Genomic DNA, 12,613 nt, shown 5'->3' on the forward strand with positions numbered 1-12,613 from the left:
TTGAATCCTTTTTTAAACTTTAAACGAGACTAACCTCAATTAAACAAAGTTGATATTTACTCTGAATGAATTACATGATGGGATGTCACCTCGAATCTATTGAGTTATTGATTTCATACAACAAAACTAAAATGATGTACTCTTTTAGGGGTAAGGAGAGTAAAGAAAATTTTAAAATTTAAACTATTTATTTTAAATTTAATTCCAAAAATTAATATGCAATGACAGTATAAAAGAGTTTACATTATTATATAATATATGATAAAATTGTCACTTTTATTTTATTATTATTACTCTACAAATCACATTCAAGCTACTTTCTAATTGGTTAATAATACAAGTTTGCATGCATAATACATGAAAAATAAGCTTATAAAATAATCAATACATTAAGAAAGAAGTGAGCTCAAGTTTAATCTTTATAACTGTAAGAAACATTTAAGGGAAACTTGATATGACACAAAGCAACATTTGAGGAAAAGTTGATATGGTAATATATGACGATTCATATTTTTTATATAATCACATAATAACTTTTAATATTATTATTTTAATATTTTTGTATATAATTTAATTTTAAATTTATTATTTATTTTTAAACTTATCACAAGAGTGGTATACAATTCTATGAGTTGTGAAAGTATCATTATTTAAACTTAATATTTAAATATTAGTTTTTTTCGGCAGGACAAGTATTAGTAACAAGTAAAATCACTTTAGTTTATTATAAATACTTTTGAAAATATTTATATAATTTATAAAAAAAGTTAAAAAATAATTTTACGTTTTTATTAATATATTTTAATTATTCAATTCAATAAATTATCTAGCAAGAATAGTTTTCTTGTAAAAAATTAACTTAGAAAAAAATAAATTTTCACTCATCCCGTGCCATAAGAATAATTTTATGGGAATCTTACCTAAAAAGTATTCAAGAGAGATAATTGTCTGTCAATGGTATTTTTTAAAATATAAGTTAAAAAAGAATATTAATTTTAGATTCATGATTTTTTTTTAAAAAAGCCCTTATACTAAACACTTCACGTAAATTTGTTTACATTTTTTTTTTCTTCTTATATAAACTTCTAGGCTGTGTTTGTTTCCATTAGTGACACTGTTTTGTACGAATGGAAAGGAGGGTGTTATACTTGTTTGGATCCAATGATCAACAAAAAAAAAATTGGGAACGAGAAAAGATGGGAGAAAGTGGTTGAAGACTTCATCGCGCGTGTATGAAGAAACAATGGGAAAGCCACTCTGGCAACTTGATTTTATCATCGTACCTTTCACTTTTGTGGTTCATGGAGGGCTGCGTGGTGGTGTTGCATTAAAGGTATAATGTTAGCCAACAGAAAAGTCATCCAAACCTAAGCTACAATCTTCATGTCTTTTCTTTTGATCCTTAATGAGTGCTCAGTGGATCCTGTCTGAAATGATTTGTTTGGAATGCACAATTTTTCTACAATATATCTCTCGTTGAACCATTCATCTCTTGAATTTTTTATTGTTTGATAAGTACATTCCACATTATCTGGTAATGGATTTCCTAAAAAATGGTTGATTGCATTCCTGTCATAATAAATCCATTTACCCTTGACTTTGACCTTCAAATCATTCGGATCTTCAACCCAAGCATTTGTATAAAATTCAAGAACTATATTTGGATCATACTTGGGATAAGGGTCTGTCAACTTTGTCCAATTTCTTTGCATTAGCCCATTCAAAAAGGAATCAAATTCTTTAAACAAAAGTATTACTTTCCTTTCTGAAATAAAGGCCCAACTTTTTAGCTCTTCATATCTTTTCTTCTTGTCTTTGGTTGGCTCAATATTTCTTGGTGGGCTAGGTGACTCAACTTTAGCTCTTTTGCCTTTGTTAAACCGTGTTAGATTAATAATCGTTATAGATTTGGTACGACCCATTTTTCTGCACATATAAGAATAAACATTTGTCAAAATCAAAGTGTTTTATTTGATTGGCATTTTAACAAACACTTGATATGCAATGTATAAAATGACATTTAATGAGTACTTTTTGTTTTGGTATTTAATCCCTGGAAACAGTAATTAACTTTGATTATCCTATTCAACATCAAGACATTGAAATTTAAAAAAGATTGAATCTTCCAATTTAAGAACGAAACTGTAAAATGGAAATGGAAATACGCTTGACTGGACATGGTTGAATGGAAATGGCAAGAGAACCATGAGAATGGCTATGGTGATGAATAATTACTTACCTTGATAATGGAAATGTAGATACGCTTGAGAATGGCTATGTAGATGAAAGCTTTGGGATGGAATTTTTTTAAAACAAAGTACGTTTGACTGAAAATGTGATTTTAGGATGCAGGGTTTTCAAATGTAATTTTAAAATGTTGTAGGTTTTTTTTTTTTTTTAGAAAAATCCCACTAGCTTAAGTTAGATCTTTTTAGCTCAGGCTAAAGTTTGGTAGAGAGCAACAAATTTGTTTAGCTCAGGCTAAAGTTTGGTCGAGAGCAACAAAGTTTTCTAGCTCAAGCTAGATCTTTTTAGCTCATGCTAAAGTTTGGCAGAGAGCAACAGAGTTTTCTAGCTCAAGCTAGCTCATTTTAGCTCAAGCTAAAGTTTGGCAGAGAGCATTAAATTTTCTTTAGCTTAGGCTAGCCCATTTTAGCTCAGGCTAAAGTTGCATAACAAAATTTCTTTCCTTTTCTGCATATTTAGCTTAGGCTAAAGGTTCTAGCTTAAGCTAAAATTACCATGCAATGAAATTTTCTTAAAAATTTTCATTTTGTCTTTGCCAAAAGTTTCAAACCTTTCTAAGCTTTCTTCCATCCATTCATTTCACCTAACATTTCAAACCTACATGACCATTTCATATATCAAACTGGTTTAAAGACATTAAATATTAAAACATACTACTAAATCAAAACAAAAGTTAAAGACACATTTCAAAACTAAACACTGGGTTGCCTCCCAGCAAGCGCTCGTTTAACGTCATATAGCTTGACGCCTGATTTACTTAAGGATCATTGAAGTGGATCATAGTGGTGTGCCTTTCAACTTCACAACCAAAATAATGCTTCAATCTTTGTCCACTGACCACCCAACTTCTTTTTGAGACAGGATCTTCCAATTCCACCGCTCCATATGGTTTTACTTGTTTGACTTGGAATGGTCCTGACCATTTTGATTTGAGTTTTCTAGGGAAAAGCCTCAACCTAGAATTGAATAGCAACACCAATTGACATAGTTCAAAAGTTCTTTTCAAAAAATTTCTATCATGATAAAATTTGACCCGATCTTTATAAAGTTTTGAAGATTTTTAAGCATTGAATCTCATTTCTTCAAGTTCATGAAGTTGTACTTTTCTCATCTCTCCAACAACTTTAGGATCAAAGTTTAAAAACTTGATTGCCCAGTATGCTTTGTGTTCCAATTTCACCGGAAGATGACATGCTTTACCATATATCAATTGAAATGGAGACAAAGATGTAGGTGTCTTAAATGTTGTTCTATAAGCCCATAGAGCTTCATCAATCTTGTTAGACCAATCCTTTATAGAAGAAGATACAATTTTTTCCAAAATCTTCTTAATTTCTCTGTTAGAAACCTCTGCCTGACCATTAGTTTGAGGATGGTAGGGTGTTGCTACTTTATGTCAAATTCCATAGTGTTCTAAAACCTTTTGAAGTTGAGCATTACAAAAATGTGAACCTCCATCACTTATCAAAACTCTAGGAGTACTAAACCTGGTGAAAATATTTCTCTTGAGAAATTTGATTATAGTTTTGGCATCAACTTTCTGAGTTGCAGCTGCTTCCACCCATCTAGAGACATACTCAATTGCCAGTAAGACATATTCATTTGAGAATGATGATGGCAGTGGTCCTATAAAATCAATTCCCTAGTAATCAAATACTTCAATCTCTTGAATGTTCTGCAACAACATTTCATGGCTTCTTGTAATAGCTCCATTTCTTTGACAACTATCACACTTCTGTACATGTTCATGTGCATCTTTGAACAAAGTTGGCCAATAAAATCCAGATTGTAACACTTTAGCTGTTGTCCTTTGTCCATTGAAATGACCACCATATGGTGAATTGTGACAGTGCCATAGAATATTTTTAGCTTCATTTCTTGTAACACATCGCCTTATCAAGTTATCTGCACCAATTTTGAATAAATAAGGATCATCTCATACATAGTGATTAGCATCTTTAAAGAACTTTTTCTTTTGAAGCCATCCAAAGTCTTCAGGAACTACTCCTGCAGCTTTAAAATTTTCCAAATCTGCAAACCATGGCCTTTCTTGAATTGCAAGGAGTTTTTCATCAAGAAACTCATCTATCACTTCTGATTCAAGTGCAGTTACTTCCTCATTTGCAAGTCTTGATAGATGATCTGCCACATTGTTTTTACTGCCCTTTTTATCCTTTATTTCTAAATCAAATTCCTGTAGCAGAAGAATCCATCTTATTAGTCTAGGCTTGGAATCTGATTTTGTCAACAAGTACCTAATTGCAGCATGGTCAGTAAAAACAATAACTTTAGAACCAATAAGGTAAGGTGTAAATTTTTCAAGTGCATACACTATAACAAACAATTCTTTTTCAGTAGTTGTATAATTACTTTGAGCATCATTTAAGACTTTACTTGCATAGTGTATCACATGAAAAAAATTCTTTTTTCTTTGCCCCAATACTGCTCCTATTGCATAATCACTAGCATCACACATCAATTCAAAATGATAAAGCCAATTAGGTGCAGTGATTATGGGTGCAAAAATGAGTTTTTCTTTTAAATTCTTAAAAGTAATTAAACAATTTTCATCAAAATTAAATGGAGTATCCTTATTCAGTAAATTGCATAGAGGTTTTGCAATCTTTGAAAAATCCTTGATGAATCTCCTGTAAAAACCAGCTTGACCCAGAAAGCTTCTGATTCCTTTGATGTTGACTGGTGGAGGTAGCTTTTCAATAACTTCAACTTTGGCTCTATCTACCTCAATCCCTTTGCTAGAGATTTTGTGTCCTAAACCTATACCCTCTCTCACTATAAAGTGACATTTTTCCCAATTGAGGACAAGATTGGTCTCCACACATTGTTTTAGTACGATATCTAAATTCTTCAGACAAGAACTAAAACTAGATCCATAAACAGAAAAATCATCCATGAAAACTTCAATGCCCTTTTCTAACAGATTTGCAAAAATAGCAAACATGCATCTTTGAAAAGTTGTTGGAGCATTACACAGTCCAAATGACATCTTTCTATATGCAAAAATACCAAAAGGACAAGTGAAAGCAGTATTCTTTTGATCTTCTGGATTTACAACAATCTGATTATAACCTGAATAACCATCCAAAAAGCAGTAATAAGCTTTGTCTGCCAATCTCTCCAGCATTTGATCCATGAAGGGTAATGGAAAATGATCTTTTCTTGTGGCTTGATTGAGTTTTCTATAATCAATACACATCCGCCAACCTGTGACTGTTCTTGTTGGAATTAACTCATTTTTGTCATTATGAATTAATGTCATGCCACCTTTCTTTGGAACTACTTGCTTAGGACTGACCCAGGCACTATCTAATATAGGATAAATCATCCTTGCTTCCAACAGCTTCTGAACTTCTTTCTTTACCACTTCCTTCATAGTAGCATTTAGGCGTGGCTGATCTACAGGTTTGAAGTCTTGTTCCATGTGAATTTTGTGCATACAATAAGAAGGACTTATGCCTTTCAAATCAGATAGAGTCCATCCCATTGCTCCTTTATTTAACTTTAACATTTTCACTACTTCCTCTTCTTCTTCTGTTGTTAGAGAGTTGCTGATAATGACTGGTTTCTCCCCATTTTCTGCCAAAAAAACATATTTCAAATGAGTTGGTAGTTGTTTCAATTCTATCTTCTGAAGTTGATAAATTTCTTCTTTGATTAGATCTTGCTTTTGACTAGCATCATTAAGAATCTTTTTAGCCTTATCTAACTCTTCAACACAATCCTGTATTTATTTTCTTTCCCCTTCATTTATGTCTTCAATACTACCCATGATAACTTTCATTAAAGGTTCAATTGTTAAACATTTTTTCTCAGTTTCAAAACAAATATCATCAATCACATCCACTCTGAAACACTCTTTTTGATCATTTCAATACTTCATTGCTTCAAAAACATTGAAGCTTACTTCTTCATCTTGAACACAAACATTTAATTTTCATTTGTCTACATCAATTATAACTTTGGCAGTTTTCATAAATGGTCTTCCCAATATCAAAGGTACTTCAACATCTTCTTCAATATCCATAACAACAAAATCTATTGGGAAGAGAAAGTTATCCACCTTTACCAACAAATCTTCAACTATTCCATGTGGATATTTGATTGATCTATCAACCAACTGCAAAGTCATTCTTGTTGGTTGATGACTTTTTACGGCAAATGCACCACGTTTTTCAGAAGTTTTAATTGTCCCTAAGGACGGATATCGATCCTACAAGGAACAATGTGAATTATCGAGTACAATATTCGCTAAATATAACAACAGAACAATAAAAAAAAGTTTGAAGTGATTATGTTGGCATTGATCAATAAGAAAACAAACAAAGAATTAGTTGCTTCAATTGGAAAAATAGGGATTAGGTTTCATCTCTCTCACTCTCATGTATTTTGATTAGCATGTTAATATTAAGTTCTTTGATTGAAATTGATGCCTGTAGAAAATTCATTTATATCGATTTCTCGCATATAAAATTCTTAAGAATGTTTCCTAAATATCGATCTCTCGCATACTTATAAAAACAACTTAGAAATCACAATCAGATGTTAATGGCAATTAACATTTCAAGTCTATCTCTAGCACTCAAATATGCTAAGTATTGATGTTTAGGTCTGAACCCTAAAAATACCTCTCGATCAGATTTAAGATTCTCAATTTGTTACGAAAAGTTAAAAGTAAAACAACAATACCAATAATCAATCAAGAACGGAATATTAATATATAAAATATCACCTCAATGCATAAGAGTTTGAGCAGATTACTCCCAATCCCAAAGGGTAGAATTAGCCACACATACTTCTAGCACCTTCCATTCTCCCAATTGGGTTACAGTTCACTCTATGGTGTTTTCCTCTCAATCTGGCACCCTAAGGTTGAGCCTCTAGCCCTCTACTTATCCTAGTTTTCTAGGGTTAGGTTGCTTCTTGTGTCGCGCTAGTGGGCTAAATGATAAAACATAAAAAAAGCTCAATCTTTCTTTGCATCTTTTTCCATTCTAGGACCTTCCAGCTTTCTCTTTTTAGCTCAAATTATTCTCCTTTATTCCAAATCTTCAATCCTCCCTAGAAATTTGCAATTAACACCAAATTTGGGAATAAAATGCTCTTATTCAAATAAAGCTCATAAAAATTTAAAAAGGTATAAATTTATAAATTAGGGATTATTTTATATGTAAATTAGCAATAAATCTTCATAAGTGCCTATATTTTAATATGAAATATTATTGAAATTAGACACTTATCATTGGTCTCACTTCTACATCTCCAATTTTCTTCAACATTGATAAAGGCATCAAATTAATACTTGCTCCAAGATCCAATAATGCCTTTCCAGCAGTGAGATTTCATATGGTAACTCGCAAAGTGAAACTCCCAGGATCTCTAGATTTCTGTGGTAATGATTTTTGAATTATAGCACTGCATCCAGCTTCCAATTCAACTATTTTCTGGTCATTGAACTTTCTTTTCTTTGTAAATAATTCCTTCATGAATTTAGCATATGTAGGCATCTGCTCTAAAGTTTCAGTAAAAGGAATGTTAATTTGCAGTCTTTTGAGAATATCCATAAATCTTGCAAATTGTCTTTCTTTATAGGAGCATGTGGATAAGGTACATCTTTTATAGGAACACTCTTATCTTTTTTCATTCTTTTGATTTTTTTCTATTTTCTCTCCAATATCTACAACATCTTCCTTATTCCTTCCTTCTCCTCCCTCATACTCAATTTATTCTTTTTCATTCTCTCTCTCACTTAAAACCCCCTCCTCCACAACTAAAATCTCCAATTCCTTTTCCTATAACTTTCCCATTTCTGGTGGTGATAGACTTGCAATGCTCCTTGGGGTTCGTTTGTGTATTCGCTAAAAATTGATTTCCTTGATTATCAACTAACTATTTAGCCAACTGCCCCACCTGTGTCTCTAAATTTCTTATTGATGCTTCAGTATTTTTCTGATTGGATAGAGAAGCTTGCATGAACTTCTTAAAAGTATCCCCCAATTTGGATGTTCTCTCATGAACGGAAGGATATTGTGGTTGTTGCTGATAAGGAACTTGCTTGTTAGATGATCCAGCCTCTTGCTTCCACCCTTGATTTGGATTATTCCTCCACCCATGAGCCATGTTATTTGGATAATTGGATGAAAACCCACCTTGCCTTCCTTGATTATTCATATACTGAACCTCTTCCTCTTATGGATTTTGGTAAGAGCATTGGCCATTAAGATGATCTCCCCCACAAAAATCACACTTCAAAGCTTGATTATGAATTGAAGGAGAATTTACTGCATGTAATTGTTGAGGCAGTTTTGACATTTGCTTGGTTAATGCCTCAATTTGTTGAGTCAATATCTTATTTTGTGCTAAAATTGCATCCGAAGTACTAAGATCCAACACCCCTTTCTTTTGCACTGTATATCTATCATGTTGAGCTTGGTAATCTGTTGAGGCAAAGGCATCACTGATTCTTGTAGCTTGTTCTGCTTCAACAACCATCATTGTACCTCCTGCTGCAGCATCCAAGATCATTTTATTATCAGACCTCAAACCATTGTGGAATATGTTTAACTGAGCAATATCCTCAAAGCCATGATTTGGACACCTTCTTAACATCACTTTAAAGTGTTCCCAAGCTTCACAAAAAGGTCAATCTGGCCCTTGCCTGAATGTGGAGATATCAGGCTTAGCCTTGATACACTACAAAAAAAAATTACTTTTAGCAACCACCAAATTCGGTCGCTAAAAGTACTTAAATCGGTCGCTAATCATATCTACGACCGAAACGGTCACCGAATAAAGATAGAAGCGAAAACCCTAGTCGCAAAGCATTTAGCGATCGAATTATAAAGTGGTCGCAAATTTGCGACCGAAATTTCGGTGGCTGAATCAGTTGCAGAAAATTTGCTCACCAAAATTTAGTAACTAAATTAGCGACCACCATTTTCAGTGGCAGAATCGGTTGCTAAAAATTTGGTCACCAAAATTCCGTAATCAAATTAGTGACCACAATTTTCGATGGCTAAATCGGTGACTGAAATAGAAGGTGATAGCGACCACTATTTCGGTCGCTAATAATTAATTAAAAAAAATATTGTAGTGGCTAATTCGGTAACTAAATAGAGACTCCCATTGCGATTGATATGATTTCAGTGACTAAATATAGACTCTTATAACGACCAATTTTAATTTGGCACTTATCATTCACTCATAGGGTTATACCATGCAATGCATGGACAACAATAATGTGCATTTGTACATTACATTAATGTGTAATATGTATACTATATAAGTAAGTCATTATCATTGATCAACATGTCTTGTTTAGGTTTCATTAAGAATTAATGACAACAATTTTGAAGAAAGATGTTGTTTTATGGTTTTGTTCTTTATACAAAAAGTCAATGTTAATTTCTTCTTTCAACAAGCATATTATGCTTATTGTAATATATAATAAGTGTTGCATCCACAAAAAATCAATGTTTATTGCATATTTGACTTGTTATGAGTCTTATATTCTAAATGCCTTAAACTTACTGTGTATCCATAGAGACGAAGTGTGAGATGCTTATATGTAAATTATGTTTGTCTCTTATAGAACTTTCTTAATACATGTTTTGTAGATATATTTTTTTGGGAATATCCTTGATACTGGGATCCAAAAATGATCTGAGTGAATATATGTGTACATAGTGCGTGCATTTAGTGACATGATCAGAAATTGCAATGATCATTGTATACATTTATTGTTTAAATGTTTTTTATAACCTATGATAGAATGATACCTTTCTTTTAATAACTTACCTCTCAGTTGTGTTATTGTTTATATGATGATGATAAACTATGAATTTTCAAACTCTAGAAGTACATATATAGGTGTATAAGGTGTGTTTATATGAATGTAAAATGAGACATTGCTTTAAACTTAATTTGTATACTAATATTTTATGTATACATGTGTACTTGTATAGACAAAGTGGACCTAGATAATACCTGAAACTGGTTGTACAATTGTTGATGGTCGATTGTCTTCTTGCTCCTCACTTCAAGTCTTCTCCTTTAATTGTTGGTGCTCGGTCGAGGTTTACCTGAAAAAGGTACTCTGACGATCCTGTGTTAAGAGTGTAGAATGAAAGTTGATTAAAGAGTACCTTACACCTCTGTAGAGAGTTTACTTATAGTGTTTAGTCATGGGCCTTTGTTGGGATGGAGTGAATCTATAAAATATCAATGTTAACTGATTTCTAGCATGATCCCTGATTTATAGGAAGGTATATTGGTATATTTGGAAAATATCTTTAATAAATCAATATCTTCCACTAAACCAATGTTAGCTGATTTCTCGGGGATGTCACCAAATTCGGTGGGACATGATCATGATTTCCATAATTGTCATTGTTGTCATCTATTGAATGTCTTTAATGTATATTAATGTGGTCGGTCAGTCATTGAGACCGAGTGTCATGGCTTGTCCGATATCGACCGGTACACTTGCTCCTAGGCTCGATGAATCTTTATTTCAGAAAAGTCTAGATGTGACTGCTAGGTGCTTCAAGGTATGAATTCTTGTACTTCATTGATTGACGACCTTATTCCTTTTGATTTTTTCAGTGGTTGTTTGAATGCCTCTATTGACACTTTATAGTTTTAACTATGTATGTCGAAACAATTGTTAGGACTAAGATCCTTTGGATGCCACTTTGGGCTTTTGAATTGCTTTACAATTTTGAATTATGAGTGTATGCTTGAATCAATATGATTTAAATAAGCTATGTCGAGCTTCAGATAGGTTAAACACCAGCTGAGCGTTGAGGATTGTTGTTTTAAGATAGTTTCCTTAATCGAAGCAAACTTCATTTTAACCGTTTGAGAGAGATTGTCTCATGAGGGCAAAGCTTCCTTAACTGAAGGGATTGGTCGGGATTACCGTTTTAAGGCAAAACTTCCTTAACCGTATCGGCATATTACGCGTTAGTTTGGGAAGGGTTGCTAATTGTTAAGCAAGTTGCCTTGACCGAAGAGTTGCATGTAGTGTTGCTTTCGTTCGACAATGGCCGCTAATTGTTAAACAAACTACCTTAATCAAAGAATTGCATGTAGTTTCATGTTCGTTTGACAAGAGCAGCTAATAATGTTTCCAATAGGCGCATATATATTATTTTTGTGAGAGATGATTCATATAAGTTTTGTATCCAGGTTGTACAAGTTTCATGCATTTGTTAATAATATTAAGATTGGTTAATACTAATGTAAACAATGGATGGATTGGTAGAAATGGATGGATCAATACAAATTTCACTGAATTGTCAGAATTATTGAATGCAATATGCTTCAAAAAAGTAATACACTGTCGACCCATCACTATGAGGTGAAAAAGATATTGTCTCATGGATATGTAAAAGAAAATACATGTGTTGTCTTGACAATTGCATATTGTCTAAAAGAGAGTTTGAAACATTGCATAAGTGTTCAAGTGCACGAAGTCATGATACAAAATGAAGGATGATGGTGGTGATGAAGATGCAAGGTATTTCTTATCAATGTCAACTGTTTATTGAAAAAGTTCCTCCTCATCTAGTGACTATTGAGAAAGTGTATTTTCGATGGTCAATCATATACATCACGGGCATCTTACCTAATTATGCAAAAGTTGTGGTTCAAGATGTCACTACTCGAGTCCATTTGCAAACAGAGGAAGTTCAATTAGTGGGATAAGAACTCCAAATATTCTTGCAAGACCGACACACCTAATTCATCATATTTCAAAGAAAAAGTAGGTATATGTGACTTATATTTGTTAAGCAGTTATATATATTGTTTTTAGTGTTTCATTATCTCAAGCAATATTCTAATCCAATAGTGGGGTTGATTAGGAGTTTCACTCATAGGGTTATACCATGCAATGCATGGACAACAATAATATGCATTTGTACATTTCATTAATGTGTAATATGTATATTATATAAGTAAGTCATTATCATTGATCAACATGTCTTGTTTTTAGGTTTCATTAAGAATTAATGACAACAATTTTAAAAAATATCCATGAGACAATATCTTTTTCAAGATAAACATGTATTTTGTTTTACATATCCATGAGACAATATCTTTTTCACCTTATAATGATGGGTCAATAGTGTATTGCTTTTTGGAAACATATTGCATTCAATAATTCTGACAATTTAGTGAAATTTGTATTGATCCATCAATTTCTATCAATCTATCCATTGTTTACATTAGTATTAACCAATCTTAATATTATTGACAAATGCGTGAAACTTGTACAACCTAAATACAAAACTTATATGAATCATCTCTCACAAAAATAATATATATGTGCCTATTATTGTCTAAC

General features: G+C 32.5%; 1 protein-coding gene across 1 annotated transcript; it reads right to left on the reverse strand.

Annotated features, from left to right (window-relative positions):
- Positions 1–6,202: 6,202 nt before the first annotated feature.
- On the reverse strand, positions 6,203–7,829 carry LOC137839127 (uncharacterized). Its single transcript, XM_068648253.1, has 2 exons — positions 7,620–7,829; positions 6,203–6,478 (listed from the first exon to the last, which is right to left on the reverse strand). The coding sequence occupies exons 1-2, from the start codon at positions 7,827–7,829 to the stop codon at positions 6,203–6,205; spliced, it is 486 nt and encodes a 161-aa protein (XP_068504354.1).
- Between the last annotated feature and the right edge of the window lie 4,784 nt (positions 7,830–12,613).

The sequence above is a fragment of the Phaseolus vulgaris genome, chromosome 3, assembly GCF_000499845.2.
Source record: "Phaseolus vulgaris cultivar G19833 chromosome 3, P. vulgaris v2.0, whole genome shotgun sequence".
NCBI lineage: Eukaryota > Viridiplantae > Streptophyta > Magnoliopsida > Fabales > Fabaceae > Phaseolus > Phaseolus vulgaris.